General features: G+C 38.3%; 1 protein-coding gene across 4 annotated transcripts in view; it reads right to left on the bottom strand.

Moving 5' to 3' along the window:
* Nucleotides 1-15,882: 15,882 nt before the first annotated feature.
* Nucleotides 15,883-20,796, bottom strand: part of LOC131968207 (growth/differentiation factor 11-like) — a 39,710-nt gene continuing 34,796 nt past the window's right edge. For 3 of the 4 annotated variants that reach the window (XM_059328979.1, XM_059328978.1, XM_059328980.1), the window contains one exon: nucleotides 15,883-20,785. In XM_059328979.1, the coding sequence (XP_059184962.1) occupies nucleotides 20,405-20,785 (381 nt within the window). In that variant the 3' untranslated portion in view covers nucleotides 15,883-20,404. The remainder of the gene's footprint in view (nucleotides 20,786-20,796) is intronic. The other variant, XM_059328981.1, reaches the window with a different exon arrangement.

Raw genomic sequence — 20,796 nt, 5'->3', positions numbered from 1 at the left:
CACATTTCCCAGCTTACAGTTTCAGTTACATAATCCAATGCATTGCTTGCAAATGGAAAACAAACCTACTTTGTTTGACATAAACTGGAAGCTTTTAGTCAAAAAGTGCCTCCCCAAGTGTGCAGATTATCTGTCAGAGCATTTATTAAACACACGGCTTAACGCTCAGAGAGGAGTCATGTTTCATCTGCTGTTGAGAACTTAATGAGCACCTTTGAGAGAAGACAGGAGAAGCCTGTTGGCCCTGCGGCTGGATCACATTTGTGTTGAGGGAGACTATAATGGTTAAATCATTAAGTACGAAAATCATTATTGCTGAAGCACTGCTGGCAGCTGGTGGCAGGAGTGAGAAAGACCAGAAAACAGAAGCTAAAACATGGAAGAGGTTGATGAAGTGAGAATGCATTGTGTGATTTATACAACTAAATGTAAAGCTCAAGCTTTTTAAGCTGCAAACATTGTATATGGCTTGTAGGATTATGTCTAGCGGTGGAAGAAGTATTCAGATCCCTAACTTAAGTAAAAGTACAAATAGCACACTGTGAAATTACTCCAATACAGGTAAAAGTCCTGCATTCGAAACTTACTGAAGTGAAAGTACAAAAGTATCAGCATCAAAATACACTTAAAGTATCAAAAGTAAAAGTACTCTATTTGCAGAATGATCCTACTCCGATTGTTTCATATATTCTAAATAAATGAATTACTTGTATTGATGCATTTTGTAAGCGATGCTTTAATTTTCTCAAGGTAGGGTTCATTTTAACTACTTAATATACTGTTATGAGGTTTAATAAAAAAAAAAAAAAAAAGGCAAATCACTTTAAATTGATCAAGTTGTTTATGTTAAATCTCGACCTGAAAAGTAACAATAGCTGGCAGATAAATGTAGTGGAGTAAAAAGTATAACGTTTTTCTTTCCAAATTGAAGCAGTCATAAGAAACTTCCATTTTGTCTTGATTTTGGCAGCTCCTGTGGTTAAAAGTGTTTTGTCAATCAGCTACTGTAAAGATCTTGTCCTAGCTGCTATTGCATGCATTTGATTTCAAAGCAAGTGATATATATATTTATATTATTATATTTAATAATATTTTTTTCTTTTTAACCACTTTAACCACTGCTTTAAGTCTAAGTTGAACAGGAACTTGCTGCAGGCCTCTTCAAGGGTGGTTACATATTTCACCCAAACCCATTTTACCAATAGGATATTTTTCGGCCACCAGTCACAAATCCCAATCAAATGTAAAGATTCCAACAAGATCTCCAACCTAAGTGACAGAATCAGTTGTTTGTCAATACCACCTACCCATAATGACCCATATGAGCATTGAGTAGCGCACATGTCATTATACCAACACGTACAGTTCACGGTTGTGCCTCTACAAAGGATCTATGGAGTCATTTTTGAGACGAGACCAGTCTGATAGATTCAGCAATCAGAAAAGTTGGAAACTGTTTTCATGCAGGCTTTTTGTTGGGAAATAAGTTAGCAACAGGTACCATCAGACAAATGCCCATGTGAAACACACATAATATATTCATACCGCAATATAGGCATACTATGCAGAAATAGTTGTTTACTATTTGCAACATTCAAACTTTGCCCCTCCTCCCCTGCTCAATGAAAGCAAACCCCAGATTTTGGAAAGTGCTTGGTCCAGTTGACATTTTGCTGAACTGTATTTGTGTTTTTTGGCGCTGTGTCTGCTATTATTGTAGCTTTGCGCCCAAAGGATTACGCAACATCCACAGCAAAGAAAAAAGAAGAAAAGAGAAAATACAGCAGAATCTCTGCAGATACAGACTCACACCTCTAGGGGTCACAAGCAATGATTGACACTGATTATTATTCTGTAAATCTTTTCTTATTATACTTTTTTTTTTTTTTTTAGGAAAATCCTTTAGCTGCATAGTATTCCATTAAGGTTTAACCACTGATGCCCAAAATAGTCTAAAAAATTAGGTCTTTCTGTGCTTCAAACACATTCAATAGTGTAATAAATGCTATAGATTGGCTTAATTATCATGTCATTACAATTACCTACTTAAATGGACACAAATGAGACACAAGAGACCTTTGCGTTGCTACATTAACATTATGGGTGTTTGGTCGTAACATCTTACTGTTTTATTACTTTTCATTAACACTTTGCATGAACTCCAGTTTACGACCCTTTTATAACGTCCGAGCTTCATTAGACACATATTGCACATTCGATAATAATCATTATCGTTGCTTTGTCTTAGTGTGTGAGTATGTTAACACTGCCGTGCCTTACAGACGACCATAAAAGTGCAGAATGAATTATAACACTGTGGGAAACTCCATGAAGATAGTTGATAGTCTGAGTGATAAATAGCGACATCCTCATTTTGCATGATAATGATGATGAGATCGTGGACATTTGTAGAGGCTGAAGACTAGACCAGTCTGTTGACGGGTATACTAGTCTTACTGGACTGCCCTTGTCTCCCAGGGGAAAGTTTTCAGAGCAGATGGCCGCCTCAGTGGGCAGAGTTGAGTGTCAGCTGACAGTAAATGATCTTCTCAGCAAGGGGCCACCGTGTTACAGCTTGTCTTTGTAAAGCGACGAACAAGGTTGTAGCAAACTGTAACGAAGGGTGGTGAACGCTTTTGATTATTGATTTTACGAGGCGGGCTTGGGTTGGTTGTTGACATTGATCCCCCTCATCTGAATCGTGAAGAGCATCTGCTGCTGCGGGGCCGGCTAGATTAGGCAGGAGATGATCTCCTCCCGGGAAGGTTAAAGTCTCAGCTGTGTTCACAATGAAGGAGCTTATCTCCAGGGCAAGAAGAGCAAGCAGGTCCCCTCTGATCAGCAGGATGGAGACTGGACCCAAAAATTGCACCTATTTAGTCCAATGAAAATGACTCACCTGGTGCATAAGGCCAAGAAAGTTTTCTGGCTTCTGGGTTTTTACTTTCATTATGTAGCCGCTGAATGTGTGAAGTTGGCTAAATTTGGTCACCGTGCCATCGTACCATCGTTTTTTTTCTTGTCTTAATGAAAATTTAACAAAAAAAAAGAAAAAAGAAGAACAGTGAGAGTCATAATCAAGCTTGTTTGCTAATGGAGGTGTCCTGTCAGTTTTGCAGACGTCTCTTTTACTTTTGTGGTCTTTGGCAAAAATGTCAGATTGGTTGATGCATTTTAAGCTGCAATACCGCAAGTGGCCACTAGAAAAAACGACAAAGAACGAATGATGTATCCTCTTCTATAATACATCAATCTTTATAGTTCGCTCTGCCAAGGACAAACCCAGGGCTGTGACCTAGGATACTGGTGTCCCATTGGAAACTTTTTTACTCATGTTCTAGGTCAAACAAATAACCGCATCCAGTAATTCAGTGATTCTAAGCCCGACCCTGTTCTTTTTCCTAAACCATAAACAAGAGGTTTTGTTGCTGAACCTTGATTAGGACTCTGTATACATATCACAGTGTTACCATTTTGCTTAACACAGTGTGACCACCGAGGCATTATCATGAATAGGTCCATGTGATTTTCTTACAAAAACGTATGCAACACTATCTGTATGATATCCAACAAAATAATAGTCTGGTTAGGTTTAAAATAATTCCTTATGTACAGAATGACTGTTCGCAGTTATTTCAGGAAGTTTTCAACAGAACATGAACAGCTCTCGTGGGTCGAAGGGTCCTCGGTTTGTTTGTGCCATCCACATCACCCCCGTCCCACCCTCAATGTGTTCACAGTCTGTATGCAACACACACAGACAGAATTTTATGGAATAACAACGCAGCATTCATGAGTACAGCCTTGTGACAATGTGACCTGTCACATTAGATCCTTAACCACCTGCAAATGTGAAGATAATGTGCCTCACCTCCCGCTATGAGTAAGCACGCTGTCCGTCTCTGTGAGGCAGGTAACACTCATTTCATTCTCCGGTTTGTTATTAGCCGTGAGGACTTGTTCACATTAGGAGTGTTTTGGGTCAGTAGGTCAGAGGACAGGCTTACCAACACCTGGGGGACACAGAGTTCATCGCTCAGAGAGCCATTAGCAGCAGAAGGCTGGAGCCTGACCAATGACAGGCAGCTGTATCACTTCTCTATAATACGAGGTCATCAGCAACAACATGCATCTGTGTGTGAGGTGTTTAGAGGTATGATTGTGTGCAAATGTGCTTCCAGGGAGTCGGAAGGAGGGGCGCAGGCAGAGCACAAGCAAGCAAGTATTGTTGATTTTTGGAGAGGGATTGTTTTGTTGCAGAGAAAAGAAAAAGGGCGGATTCAGAGGTAGGGTTGATGAATGTGTTGATGGTGGCATTTTGATAGGGGTAATTTTGACCTGACAGGGCCCAGGCTCTCTCATGAATCAAAATGTGTCAGCCAGGCGCTGGAGATGGAGGGCCGCTCATTGTGGCTCTGACACCCATGTGAGGGGCTGAGGCTGCTGGGGGTCAAGTGTGACACCTCATTAGGACGATGTTGATTTAGTGTGGCCGCAGCGCAACAGACCTCCTCCCATGGGGTATGGAGAGGCGTTTGAGTGAGGGGGTGGGGAGCACCGAGCACCGGACAGAGAATGGGGGCCGACTGCTCTTCATCCTCAAGGCCGTCATCTGACAGCTTGCAAATCATGCACCTACGCCAAACACACAGCCCCCTACCCCCTCTGTATATTTCAGCCCGTCTCTAGTTTTTAAACATGCATCTCTTTAACCACAAAGGACCCGTGCGTAATTGTTTTAAGAGACACAAACGTGTGTGTGAATCTAGTTTTTTTGTTTGTTTTCTTTAAAGGTGGGGGGCGCTGGTTTGGTCAGTTTTCCCCCTCAGTGAACCCAGCACCCCTGACAGAATAATTTCGACCTTTCACCTTTGATCTTTCGATTTGAAATTGTTTTCTGTAATGTCAAGATTACTTCTGACAAGCTGCAGTTGTGCTCTGCAGCTCAAGTGCAAACTGTCATTTGCTGATCTGAGAGTTTCAAGGTTTAAACGCACAATTTTAGTTTATTAGCTGACTCTTCTCCTGTGCATTATTTTAAATGTGTGTCAAGCTTTATTTTTTTTAAACCTCTCCCTCTCTCTCTCTATATATATAAAGGTTTAAAAGACTAAATATAACATGGTAAGGAAATGCCTGCATCTCTACAAGGATCACAATCACATTTTTCAAAGCAAACATTTTCCCTCATTTAAATCCTGACATTGAATATTAATAAGAATATGTTTTTTTTCATGTGACCTAAAAAATTATTTGTGCTGCTTGTCAGTAGCAGAATTAAAGACTAAACAGAAAAATGTTGCATTTCCCCTAAATCATACTAAATAAAGTATTTTTCTGTCTACTAAACTTGCCAAATTGATAAATTGTTTATGTCAAAATAAAAGTTATAGTTGGGTTGTTTGAAATGCATTGTTATTCTAACAATTCATTCTCTTTTGTACAGTATTAAGCTCTTTCAAGCTGTTTCTGACCACACACTGACACTCTTGTTTATTTTACATTTTTAAGTTTTCCACAAATATCAATTTCAGATTCCCTGTTTTTTAATGGTTTAAGCTTTTCAGTGTTTGAAAACTGGATTTAAAAAAATATTTATTTTATTTGTAAGCATAGTTGAGGATATTTATTTGGGTTGAGGGGAATTTTTGTTGCGGTTTTGTTGCTGAAGTCATATATATGAATTTAAAGCTTCATTTTTTTTCTGTTTTGTTGCTATTTCCTCTGACGAATCTGTTCACATGTCACAAGTTAGTTCTTTGTTGAAACTTAAGCCATCAGAAACTGATGGCAGAGGGATGGCAGGATTACGCAAAGAGTGTGTGAGACTAATTTAAACTTTGACCTTTAGTTGTACTGCCCCCATCTGGCCAACTTGTTGTACTGCATGTAAAGTTGTGAGGGCACAATTCCTGGAAGTTTTTATCTGCTATTTTGTGCAACATTTCAGGAGAAAAACTGCAGAAAAACAATACAAACATCAATAATAATGTTAAATTGAAGATGTTTTATGGTCAGCTATTATGGAAATTATGTAAATGTCAGCATTTAAATAATGCCATGCAAATAGTCACAAAGCATCATGATTAATTATCTCCATTATTCTTCGATGCAGGCCTTTTTATTCAGGTGGCTTGACTGATCCATTCACGTCAAACTCATCTTCTGTCCCCTAATTTCTTCTCTGTCATTACATCTCAGTTTCAATTACACCACAAAGACCCACACTGCTGGACTGTCATTGCTGCGTCACATTGGCTGAGAAAATTAATGTCTGTCTTAATGTCTGCGACTGCTTCAATTTGATTACACCGACTCAGAGGAGGCGTCCACCAGACGTCACTGTGCACTTTCTCTCTGCAAGACAAAAGACATTAAGTGACCCTTTATTGCATTAACACATCATGCATACTTAAATCTAAATTGATGGAAAGCCTTGAAGTAAATGAATGTATCAGAAAATGCATGAATAATGAATGAATCTCACAGATATACTCAGTTATCATTCAATACGACAATTATTATTATTATTATTATATTTTTTTTGGGGGGGGGGGGGGTAAATATTAGAGATTGTGTTTTGTTTTTTCTTTAGAATTTGCAAAAAAAAAAGCATAATATTGTCAATAAAGCTGACCTTCTTCACTGCCTCTGTCTCTGAGATGTGCAGGCGCATGTGCACACACACACACACACACACACACACACACACAAACAAAGGTGCAGAGGGCCATCTGTCTTTTCTGATGGTACAGATCAGAAAACAATGAGAGCATCGTGACAATTCACACTTCACACACACACTCACAAGATATCTGCTGTTTTCTTCACCACTGTTCTCTCCGATTCATTAAAATCTTATAAATTGCAGGAATTATATTTGTCACCCACTGATTAATAAATCTCTCTTGCCAAGAATGAATGATTTATGAATGCTGTTATAGCCGATGTCACAGTCCACTTTTGTTGCCTTTGAGATTTTACTCATTAGTCTGAATAATAACTGTCACTAATTCAAGCTGTTCTCGAATGGCTTTTTGAATAGAAAGAGAGGGAGAGAGTGCGAGTGAGAGAGAGGCAGCAATAGAGAGGAGAGAGGCCTGAGAGATTAACTCCAGTGAGCTCACTCTGAGAGGCCCAGGAACGGCTGAATATTGTTCTAGTGGTGGGGAGATGGGGAGATGGAGGGGGGGCCGAAAGGAAAAAAATCCCTATGCAGCCAGAGAAATGAACTTGATGATCTCAGGGGGGCGGGGGGAGGATCACCATTCCTTGCTCCTGACAATCAAAATTAGATTGGCCAGCACTGTGTCAACACTAGCCTCAGTTAAGGCATGACAGGGGAGGGAGGGAGGGCAACCCCCCCGTGGGTGTTTGAGAGTTTGCCATGTGAACTATGGAGACCCCACAGTGCCTTTCACTGACTGCTCAGGCCTCAAAGAAATCCACAACCCCTTTTTATTGGCCAGCACTGTAACCGACGGCATCTCTGCCCCGAGTTCTATATTTTGGCAACTCGTTATTGCTGTTTTTGCTGCCGTGTTGCATTAAACCCTAAAATCTGCAGTGCCAGGGGTTACTAGTCTGTAAAACTGAACCAAATATGAACTCTGTGTGAGAGCAGTGGAGCATTACTTCTCCATCATTCATTTCTCTCACTTCGTCCTCATGTTATGAACCTCTGGGGTCAGCTGACTGATGACTTTAAAGGGCAAAGGTAGATTTATTCATACAGCACAATTTCAAAGTGCTTTACATGTATTTAAACTGAGAAACATTGTTTTATCATGCAGTGGTCAACTTTGTGATTTTGCTTCCATAACATGTCTTCTTTCAGACCATAACATTGAAAAGTTTATTTTCAAAAACTTTGTTTATTTTAATCTGTAGATTTCTTCTAAATTCACCAAAAGTTAACACAAGATAATGCCTAATTTGTATATTTTACCATAACATGTCATAAAACTTGTAATACGAAAAATTAAAAAAAGGCAAAGGTAGATTTGTTCATACAGCACAATTTCAAAGTGTTTTACATGTATTTAAGCTGGGAAACTACAGAGGGAAACGTTGTTTTATCATGCAGTGGTCAATTTAGAGATTTTTGCTCCCATAACATGTCTTCTTTCAGACCAGAACATTGAAAACATGTAATACAAAAAAGTATTGTCTTAATGCAAGTAATTATCTGGAGAAGTTTCATGGAGATATCTATAAGTTAATTATTTAACCCTATTCACCTTTAGTGTCTTACATAATGTACTGTATGGGATCCTACAATGAGAAATCTCCCCTTCAGTAGTGTTTACAGGCACCAAACTTCCCGGTGACATACCCCCTTATACTCTGAAGGTTTTCATACAGGGGTTTGTTCATAGGTCAACCACAGCCTGATTTATACAACAATTTATCCTGAAAACTCGGCAAAAGTTGGAGTTTTAATGGATGTTGGCAGTAATTTCTGATTAATGAAGTAATAAAAAGTAAAAAGCTTTGACTCTAATAGGTTAACAAATGATACAATAATTTTGAACCTGGCTTATCCAGTGTTCAGGTTTCTGTTTTGGAAATGTATGCAATTAAGCACAAATTTTACATTTGTAAATACATACATTTAATAATAATAATTATATTATTCTAATATTATTCTAATAATTAGAATAAAACACACACACATATATATATATATATATATATATATGTATATATATATATACATATATAAGTGTTTTATTCTAATTATTATTATTAAATGTATTATTATTATTATCATTATATTATTATTATTATATTAATTGTATTATGTATTACTTTTTTTTTTTTTTTACCTTTGGTCCTCTTGAAAAGACAAAAAAAAATTTGAATCTAAAATTTTATGTTAAAGAAAATATTTACATAAACATAAATACATCTATGGTGCATGAAAAACAAAAAGAAACTTAAAACCAAAAATAGATTTTTTTTTTTTTTTTTAGAAATTTATGCAAAAAACAAAAAAAACTTTCTGAAATTTGACAAGCGAGCAACACTGAGAGCAACTCATTCATATTGATGCGTATAAGGCAAATAAGTAAACAGAAGTTTTATGCTTCAGTCTCTTAAGGTGTCTGAGGAACAAGTGTGCAGATCAAACCAAACACTTAACAAGCGTATTAATCACAAAACACACAAAAAGTTGTGTCTGTTTGTGTGTTTTGTTATTTTCTCGTACACGGGATACAGGGACGTGTGTGACGAGGGTTTAGAGGCTGACTTAATGGAGGGTTGTGTTTTTGGAGGTTTGATCAGTGACCTGGAATATTTCAGTGTGTCCAGCCCTACCACATCAGAGAGGGAGTGCAGCTGTGTCCTCGTATAACCTTCCCGTTTTTTTTATTATTATATCATCCCAATTAATTTGATCCAAGACAACTCAGGAGAAGAACCAGCAGCTCTGTCAATACTTCACATAGTAGAAAAATGCAGTGTGATGTTTTTGTTATGTTTGTTTTGTGTTTTTGCCATTGTTTTTTTCCTTCTCTAATAAAAAATAATAAAAAAACGGCATGATATGACTGTGTTTTAATATGCAGTGATTGTTACAGTCCTACAGATGGAAGATGTTGTTCCAAAAACAAGGCAGATTTAGGATTATTGCAAGGACTGCAGGGCGACAGCGTGGGACAAAAGGTTTTGTTTTTCGTTCTCGGGCTGATTCCTGTTGTTGCCAAAAGAGAGATGTCCGACTGACTTTCAAGTAATCACACACTGCTGTGAGGAGCATTCAAAATAAGTGGCTGGAATGTGCAGATTGTTGTGTATTGGCAGAGGGGAAGCTGGTGTTTCATGTTTCCAGTCATCATTATGTTGTACCTGTGAGAACCACAGAGAGAATTCATTTCTCATATTTTACACTCAGACGTTACAGATTGATGTTTTTCCTCACTGATGTTTCTTCCTCTAAAACTTTATTTGTCTGATTCTTTTATTATTTCACCTTGTCTTTTGTGTGTGAATTTCATATTGAATAGTGTAATATCCATTTATATACTGTCTATGGTAATATCTTAAAATGAGGCTTTTGACTTGGTAATATCTATATTTTCTACCCATATGGATATAAATAAAATCATTAATGCTATTTTTAAATACAATACTCTCTTGAGACAAAGACACAGAAAGGTAAAAAAGATTGTGAGGAATACTATTTATTTTTGTTGCTTTTTAAAAAACACTTCAACACTTTTAATCATTTCCATGTTTGCATGATAAATAATTGCTCTTTTCGTAGAATTAATATAAAGTTTCTGTACTTTAAACAATTCTCACATTAATGATTTAATATAACTTAAAATAAGATTTGTCACTGTTAATTTAAGCAATGTGGCAAAATGCATTCCTTTAAATTATTTCCAGTTAAGACAGATTCAATAATGAACCCTTACCTTTATTTTGAAATAAATGTGATCACCCAGCTCTATTGCCTATCATGAATGAGATAAATGCACCTATACCTTTAATACAGTTGAATTCATCAGGATAAAACGCTGCACAGAAACATCAAAAGGATTTACAGATGTGAGTCTAATTAAGACCTTTAGCTGTTAGAGAGGAAATCCTCCAGGGTAGGGGTGGTCACTGCTCATCCTGTCCCCAGGTAAACTCTCAGATCTGTGGGACGCTGCAGCGACATGCCCCTGCAAGGCAGGCAGGCAGGACCCACCGGACTGCACCTCACCACCATCTATCAGCTTCAAACCAGATGGTGCGCTGGCCGGGAACACAAAAGAGTGACAGCTGTCATTCACAGGGACTCTGAACCATAGAATGAACTGAACCTAAACTGAATTAATGACTGCAAGTTAAAACCAAAGAGGAAACTGAATGAAAATGGATCAGAAAAAATGAGGATGATGAGTCATCCGGAGTTCTCAATGAAATGTTACAAAATATTTAGCAGTTGTAATACATTTATTTCTGTACACATTGCTTTAGCTTGGACACCAATAATAATTATAATAATAATGGCATTTAGTGCAACTACAAGCAACAAAAGCTTATATGCGACTGCCACTACTACCACGAAAGTGATGTAAAGAGGATGTTTGCCCCAAATGCTTCATGTGACACAAGCAGTGGTGGAAGAAGTATTTAGATCCCTTACTGAAGTAAAAGTATTAATAAAACACTGTGAAATTACTCCACTACAAGTAAAAGTCCTGCATTCAAATCTTACTTAAGAAAAAGTACAAGTATCAGCATCAAAATGTACTTACAGTATCAAAAGTAAAAGTATTTGTTATGCAGAACAGACCCACTCAGATTGTTATAAATATTATAAATATATAATTGGATTAAAAAATTAACTGTTATGAGGTTAAATTAAAATACTAAAATGTAGTATTAAAGGAGTAAAAAGTACAATATTTGCCTCAAAATGTAGTGGAGTAGAAGTATAAAGTTACATTAAATGGAAATACTCAAGTAAAGTACAAGTACCTCAAAATTCTACTTAAGTACAGTACTTTACGCACAGTACGTCTTTTCATGCACTGGTAAATTACGAGATTTTGGCCTATTTTTCTTTTTTTTGACTTTTCTTCTCTCAGACTAGTGTAAAGAAAGCATCTTAAATACACATTTAGGTTTTCATTTTACAAAACTTTGTCTATTTGCATCTGTGGATTTCTTTTAAATTCACTAAAAGTTAAATGATGCCTTTTTTTGCATATTTTAATATTAAATCAATCAATATCAATTCCTAGAAACATGACCTTTGACTCTATAAATTAATAAAATAAAGCTTGGGACCTGGATGTATCCAATGTTCAGATTTCTCCTTATGCAAATGTGTGTAAAATTAGAAAATATTTAATAATAAAATGCCTCATTTGCATATTTAAACAAAGCATTACTGAAAACTTGTAATGTGAAAAATAATTGTCTTAAAGTGAGCAATCAACTGCAAAAGTTTCATGTTTATATCTTTTAAAATGTTTACTCTTACTGAATAACCTTAAAAATGTCATGCTTCTGTGGTATTTATTACCCCCAAAATATGGTTTTATATAAACTTAGAGAAGCTGGAATAAAAACATTAGTGTAGAGTTTAAACAAAAATTCAATAAGCAACCCAACCTTAATTCACTTAATTCCACTATTACTGCTTGTTGATGATTTTTACTCATCGAGACTCAAATATCGTGTCTCCACTATTTATTTTATTGTCATGTGAGTTTCTTTCATCCCATAAGAGTGCGTGTGATCTTCCCTGAACAGTTCCCCTCTCTAAACACCAGTCAGTGAGCCAGACAAAAAGGTGTTACTGATGACTGTGTCCAGCAATTTAAGCTATTGAGAGCTGCCCCCAATTCACCTTCTTTCTTAACTTTATGGCTATAATTGCCATAAAGCTCCTCCCAAACCCTCCCAGCCCCCTCCGGCCTTTCTCCAGGGCTTAGTAACATGTTCAATATTCCCATTGTACTGTACTTTTCTTCTTCTTCTTCTTCTTCTTCTTCTTCTTCTGCGAGTGCCTCCACAGCATAGTTTAGTCTTTATTAAATCAAGCTAGGTCAGAGTTCATCATGTTAGTAGTCTTAAAGCTTTGAGTGCAGCATTCAGCCTCTCACACTTCACGTCCGACTTGTACAACTACTCCTTATGTGCCAAAACAATAAAAACATCCATCAATGTCCTCCCTTGTCTATGTAGGGCGGGTATGACTGATGATGTGTACGGCACATTGATGCACTTGAGGGGCAGGGGACTGTGTGAATGTTTGTTTATGTCAAGTGAGGATTTGTCAAAAGGTTTATGTCATTGCTGGCATCAGTCTCCTCGAGCTTGTACTGGGTGGTCTTTGTCTGTTTGCATCCGTAAAGAGCTTCGTTCTCACTCTCATTTGTCCCCTATTGATTCTCTAAATTAGGTTGATGAGAGGCCCTCCTATCAGGTGGCATATTAATTGGGTCAGGCTGGATCTTATATGACATCCAAATAATGGCAACCCGAACCCCAAGACTAAACCTTTGTCCTCTGAACGCTCTCTTTCACCAATTAGCCTCGCGGTGAATCTGCTTCCTGCCACCTCTGCTGCCCGTTACTGTTGTGGGGAGTTTACGTCCTCCAATTAAAAACTTGGTGCGTATTTGATACACTGTTTCCAGTCACTCAGCGTGTTTGAATTGTACTCCTTTCAGGACAACAAAACAAAATAATTTGGCATTTTTACCCATTTTAAAACACAACTCGTGATGATAGAATGGACTTTACAGAACGTATAACTGCAGACTTAACAAAAAAGAGTGATTACTGGAAAAAAAATATTTACATGGCTGAAAATGTCTTGGATTGTCCCATTAATATTTCTTCAATTTCGTCACAGCAGCAGAGTTGTGCTTTGAATGTTATCATTTGATTGAATGGGCGTTATCAGCCTCATAAGCCGCATTTGTATTGAAGTCTAAATTAATTTGAAGGGAAATTTTAAAATGTCTCAATAAGGAAAATGCGTATTCAGGACATTTCCATTAACTGGTTTAGATTGAATAAACAAAGTTGCATGAAGTTTTCATCTTACTTTCATCAGAAGATGGCAATGTGACGTATTGCAGAGAAAAACAGAGAAACAGAGAAAAACAACAGCAACAAATAAGGTTGCATGTACAACTTTGGCCACCCACGAGAACATATATAGAGAAAATGCAGACAGTGGAAACAGCTTCTTCTTCTTCTTCTTCTTTTAGGTTTTCCGGCAGAGCAGAAACATCAGTCGCTACGTCAGAACTTATCCAGACAAAAGCATTTCCAAAACCAATCTAATGTGAAACCAAAAGTTAATGTAGACTTATTTAAACTGATGTACGTCAGTTAAGTAACACAACATACTCAATTGACAAATCAAAAACCCCAACCCCCCCATAGTTAGTGTAGGTTGGAAAACAAACAAACATGGCAATGGTTGTTCAAGCTGGATGCCCCTGATTGTATTAGTTTCTGGCACAATAGCTTTAAAAAAACAACAACATTAAATGGGCTGTTACAATGGAAATGTGCATCTCATTGGCTGTTTGTAAGTTCATATTTCGCCTTGTTAAACGTAAGTGTTTACTAGAGGTGGGAATCAGCAGAGGCCCCACCATACAATTTTATCCCGATTCTTGAATCACGATACGATATTATTGTGATTTTAAGTAGTTTGCTGTATTGGTGAGTATTGCAATACAATATATTGCGATTTAACTGTTTAACTGCATTTTGTGTCCACAAAATTAAATTCAATCAAGAATTGTTTTGTCAACTAAGAGAAAATTCTCAGTTTGTTCATGCAGCTGACAAACGGGCTACCGTAAAGTGCATTGTAATTGCGCACCAAAATTTAAAGTGCAGATTGCATGAGCACAGTACTGGAAGCATGTTGTTTCAGATCAGTCAGTCCGCCATGGGCTACGGAAAAAAAAGAGCGGCGGCACACCTTGCAGTGCGCTTTATAGATGTTATCACACACTTTTTTGCATCCTTTTCTGTTTTTTTTCTCGGAGGAGTACTAGTGGCATTGCTGCTCAAAGTTGCATCGCCCCTTAACCCCTAAATTCCACTGAATGCGTAAAGGCTGCAGATCCGTCGACGGAGCAGTCAGCCCTCGCAACACTTGCACAGAGCTTCTATTTTTGACAGATGACGGTGCATCAATTCAGCACAGAGCAGAAAAATAAAATACCTCGGGTTCACGGCGGGTCGTATTTCACAACTTGAAGACGTGATGATGGGCGGGGACAGACCTGAAGTCAACAGGTTAGAGGTTTCCACTTGTCTTTTCACCCCACTGACACCATGGCTGAGGATGTTGATTCTGGAGGTCCAAAATCATACAATTATCTATGACCCGTCACATCCTTTATATAAAGACAACCATAAAAAGGAAGTGGCTTGGAAAACCATTGCAGGAGTAATGGGAGTGAATGGTAAGTTACAAATATGGTCCAATAAATATTGTTTGAAAGAAATGATCTGTTCTTGTACATTAAATGAGGCATTCTTTAGTTATACATGTAGAAAATCCAGTTGATTACGCATGAATTTGTGAGATCTTGTGCGTCCTCGAGACTCCGCTGTCCGTAACAGTGCGGATCACAGACTGATCCAGTGTGTGTTGACGGACTGCGGAGATACGCAGCCGTTGTGGACGGACCCGTTTCGGAGTCGTATCGCATCCAGTGGAATCCCGGGTTTAAGTTTACATATAAAGCACCCTGTTATTCATTTTTCATTGGCATTTACTGACTATTTTTTGACTGTGACAATAATACAATAGTGCGTCCCTTTTCATCACAATACGGGACGGGTGCTTTTGTTTTCTAAATACGGGACAATTCCGTTTTTCAAGGGACGTTTGGCAACCCTAGATGTAGGGGTCTCTGAGGCTGTCGTCGGTTGTCCTCCGGGTGAAGCAACGTTAGCCTTCTCATGGTGAGGAGTGACATGAAAGGACCCAACAATGCCACAGGCATCAAGTCTGCTGGTGGGTTCATTTTCTATAACCAATGTGGCATGAAAGAACTGGTAAATTAGCAAGCCAGGTAGCTAACTAGCCAGTCGCTAACACACCCTTTTAAACTCACAGCACAACAGTTCTCGACCTTCTGCTACTCATCATTTTACATAGTATCCAGTCACGAACTGTCGACACTTCAAAGTTCAAACTAAAGTGAGTTTGAAAACTGATAGACGTGTACCTGTTAGCAAACAGTGGCGTATTTATACAGACAGAGATAAACACTAGCATGGACTTGGAGGTGTGTTTCTAATATTCACTATCTTTTGGCTCTGTTTTTGGTCTCGACCAACATTTGAAGGAAATATTTGGCATCAGAGCTTTTTAGAAATAAACAACAAATCTCATAAGCTAAATAAATGATTTATTGTACAAAAGAAAAATGACAGTAAATAAACAACAAAAGGCAAAAATAACAATTGAACAGTTATTCATATGCACAACCATTAAACTACAAAGTTGGGGTGATTTAAAAAAAAAAAAAAAACTACACAAAGAATGGAGGAATGATGGGGGAAAGTGAGAAAAACATTAGAAGCGGCGAACCTGTCCAAAACATCATAAATGTCAACATTTGGGTAGGTATTTACATAGAGATTTCTTACTCTCATATATTTATATGAAAACACTCTCACACATACCAGTATACAAACACTAAAATTCAAAATGCAACTTCTCAACAAGCCATAGATGTGGGCACAGCTAATTATTTCTTTTGACCACACATTACCAGAGCCGCTACCATCAGTCACTCTGTCAATAACTCAATCTGAACCTGAGAGCAAGGGGACCCTGTGGTTTTCATCTACATTTTTTTTTTTGGGGGGGGAGGGGGTTCTTATGGGTTAAATGTTTGCACAGATTAATCGATGACAAATTAAAAAAAGCAAGGTTTTTAGGAGGCTAAAGTGAGGTAGACAGACTTTGAAATGCATTGTAATTAATATTAATAAATAGACAATTGACCAGTTGAATTATTTCCAACCACTGCCCCTAAACCAGCTTTTTCCTCCCTTTGAAATGTTCTAGCATATTCCTGCGATCACAAAAGTTACAGCACACATGTCATCCTCTACTTTGGCTAACAATCCCTGGATACTCCTCCCATTCTTACATGGGTGCTTTCACTTAAAATACACACAAAGGCAAAAACATGTCAGTCGACACATTGTTTGAAGGGACAGTTCACCCTTGAATCAAAAATACATATTTTTTTCTCTTACCCATAGCTTTATTTATCAGTCTTGATTGTTTTGGTGTGAGTTGCCAGTTGTTGGAGATATCAGCTGTAGAGAGGTCTGCCTTCTCTCACATATAATGGAGCTAGAAGGCACTTGCCAAAAAATACATCTGAAAAATTCAACAGCATTGTCTCTTTCCAGAAATCAAAACCCTGTTACTAACCACTGGACCACATACATTGTTTGTTCCCACCCTCTAATACGACCACCAGGAGTGTTTCCTAAATTAGGAGATCAACGCATCCTGCTGCTATTTTAAAACACCCGATTAATGTCGTCACATGGTCTCCTGTTGCTTAGATTTAGGCAGGAAAACTACTCTCTCATGTGTAGGAAAACATAGTTTTACCAAAATTAACTACTGCCAGATGTTAAGTATTTAGGGAAGTTGTGGTAGTTAAATAGGCTACAAACACATGACGTAAAATGTGATGTAGCTTTGCATGGAGGTTAAACCCATAAAATGTTGACTTTTGGTTTGACTGGGACACAAACACCAGTCTTTGTTTGACTCAAGCACCACCCCTCCCGCCTTCCCAAAGTGTACCTTGGCGTTCTTTATACTCCATATCTTCACTTCCACCTTGTTTTAATTGCTACAGCCACTAGAGGTCACTGCTCACAATAAACTTAACATGGTTTGTAAAAAACTGCTGTACACACAACGACATATGGGGTTGTTTTAAACACAGAAGAAGCTAAACTAAAGCAAGATTCCATTTCAGCTCCGGCAGGGAGGATGACATTAATGTTTACATCTTGTGCTGTCATGAGAAGGAGTCTCTTGTCCATGAGAAGGTGCACGCTTCCTTCTGAGCAGGGATACAGTTAGCGGGTGTTATCACAAGGTGTCCAGTATGGGTTGGCTACTGTGTCACCATCCAAAATTGACCAATTGTGATAAAGTCCAACCTACTGTCGGGGTGGGTCCCACACCCAGAAGAAAACTGTGAATTGAAGAACGTTTTGGCACTCTGACTTGTGATCCCAGCGTGGACACAGCAGAGTCCAGCGCTGCTCATTGCATTTGGCTATTATTCTTTCAATACATGGTAAACTCTATTCAGTTGTTTTGAGCCTTTTGTAAGAACCAGGTCTAGAACAAAAGAACCAGGGCAGAGTGTGGGAGGCTTTAAGAGCCCCAGCTCTAACATTGGAAAGAAAAAAGTTCACAACAAGGTCTGTGGATGATCTTAAGTCATAATTTCTGGAAAGAGAAATTACTTTTTTGTTTTTTAAATATATTTTTGTTGGCGCCGATTCGAGAGATTGCAGACATCCCTATGGCTGATATCTCCAACACTCTGCAACTCACACCAACACAATCCAGACTGATAAAGAATGCTACAGGTAAGAGGAAAAATATGTATTTTTGAACTTGGGGTGAACTGTCCCTTTAAGTCAAAAGGACGTAGTCTCTCTAACATGGTAACAGATTAAAGTTGGTGGGCGGGCCATTTCCAGTTAAAGCATTCTATGTTCATTGATCCAGACACTTATTATACACATGACTTATCACCCAAAGTGGGCAGGAGGCCTTTCAGGCCGCTGGTACAGTACGTCCAGGTTCCAGATTGGATAAAAGTGTGTGAGTGTATGGACAGGCCCCCGCTTCAGACAAGAGTCAGGAAAGCGTGATGGTATCAAAAAGAAGTGATAACCTCTCTAGTTCATGGTTTATCACCAGAAGCTTGAATAGTTTTTTCTTCTTTAACCTATACTGTACAAGCTCTTTTGTGCTTGGCGAAACACAAACAACACTTTACCTCCTCACGCCATGAACGTCCCATAGTGCAAAATTTATTGTTGGTAAGGTAGAGTGCCCCAAAAAAAGGTTTTTGTACCCCTTTTTTAAATATATACATATATCATTTATATATAATGTCAGAAGGCTCTTCCTTTATCCAACAGCATAGTGCTTTCGTTTACAACAAAAGGATATCTTTGCTTTGACATCCAGGAGACAAAGACAGACTTCAAGCGTTACTAATCTACTCTGTGTTCAAGCACTAACAATATCTCATGATAATGACGATACAGTTGAGGTGGAGGTGGACGGGGGCATTTCAAAACGCAATCAAATACAAGCTAAAGTCACTGGTTGAGTTACATTCTCTGATTTGCTTGTTATGTGGTTTGTTGTGATTTATAAAAAGCTATTATTTCTGAGTACAGTACTGCAGTTAAAGGATTTGCATTTTTATTTTCCTTTTTCTGAAACTAGTATCGAGAAGAAGTGAGTGAACTGGCTCAACGTGAGTAATGAAGCTGCTGCTCTTTCTAAATTAAAGTGTATTTTTAACACACATGCTGTACATGCTGTGTGTGTGTGTGTGTGTGTGTGTGTAAACTTCTAGTCATAATACTGTAATCCTGTTTGCTATTTTCAGCTCAATAATTCACAGCAGGGTGAACATTTGAGCATTTCTGTCAGGTTTTTTGCTTTATGTTCGTTACATGCTCAGTCCCAGGCCTCTTCAAGTTATGAAACAGTGCATTTACTTGTTATTTAATGCAAAAGTTGAAGGTGTTAGACTGTATTTTCCTTTTGTCACGCAGAAGAAAGAAAATGTGTCGGGTTCTTGTCATCCTGCAGGATCCTGCTCCTCCTCCTCCTCAACCAGGCAGTGCCGAATGCCTTTAGAGTGCGTCTACATTACAGTACTTAGTTTTTTTAGACTTTAGTGTGGAAGTGAAACCTAAATCTGTCTTATCTACTCTTGCAGAATGGCAGAAATAGCTACACAGGTTTTACTTGTCCGCTTTAAAAGAGTAGAACCTTTTCTTTCCCTTTTCCTTTTTGAGTTTTACAAGACTGCAAATAAAAAAAGATCAAAGTAACTGTGAAAGGTTTCGTAGATACTCGAGAATGTCACACCGGGGTGTTATACATTAATAGAGGGTATAGGTTTGGTTTTGGATCTCCTCAACACTTTACATCTCGAGAACACATCTCTAACATCTGTAAACAACATTTTGGATTTATACTAAGAGTATTTCTAACAGTAAACCCTCCTCACATTAGCATGGATTTAGTTCTTTTTGTTAAAGTGATAGATTGCAGAATAATTCTGATCATGCCCCCCTTGCAAACATTTTTTGTGAATCAAATCTCACCCGTAAGTAAGCACATCTGTAAAATTACGTTTTTCCAAACTCACCTTAGGACTGCTTTAAAAAAATATTGTAAATGCTTATGTCTCCTGTCATCTCAATCCACTAACCTGGACGTTTCACAAAGATGCCTTTTAAAAAAACAAACAAAAAAAGACTTGAAAAACCCACAAAACTAGCACAAACTCTATAACATACTTTTGTCTCATTTATCGTTTTTTTTTTTTTGAAGCTCCTCCACAAGGACAACCTCTTTAAATCATTCATAATGTACTGTATTTCCATCACTCAGTCCTTTTTTGATTCATCTTTCATTTATAACTTCTTTTTTTTTTACAGTAAGAATCAATTTAATTACTGGAAAAATGGAAACCCAGTGGGATGATTTTGTGACTGAGCAAAAGTGAAATCTGGTGCAGAGGAGTGGGTTCTGGTGCCAGGGGAGAGCTCCGTAAGGGTTTTGGGTGGTTTGATGCGATGGTGGCTGTACACAAGTGTGTGTCTCCCCTGCAGCCTAAGAACAGCCACATCTGTCCACCACCATCCCTGGGATTTTGCCGTGAATGATCTGCTGCTTGTCATTGAAGTAGAGCATATTAATGGGGGACATCTTGGTCGGTGTACAGCAGGGCCCTGCGGAGCCTCGAGGGTTGGCGTGCTGCACCAGGTGGGTGTGTGGGTATTTCTGCATAAACATGTACTCGCACTGGCCGGAGCAGTAGTTGGCTTTGTAGCGTTTGGGGGCAATGATCCAGTCCCAGCCGAACGCCTCGAAATCCACAGTCAGAGGGTAGCGACAGCAGCGGGACTCGGTGGAGTGCTCGTCGCAGTCCAGGCCGAGGTTTCTCCGAGAGCGTTTGGTCGTCTCGAGAACTTTTACTTCCAGGAACGGCTGCTGGAATCAGG

Source organism: Centropristis striata, chromosome 3, assembly GCF_030273125.1.
Source record: "Centropristis striata isolate RG_2023a ecotype Rhode Island chromosome 3, C.striata_1.0, whole genome shotgun sequence".
NCBI classification, from domain to species: Eukaryota; Metazoa; Chordata; class Actinopteri; order Perciformes; family Serranidae; genus Centropristis; species Centropristis striata.
The sequence above is the reverse complement of the archived record's forward strand: the minus strand, read 5'-3'. Positions and strand labels throughout refer to the sequence as shown.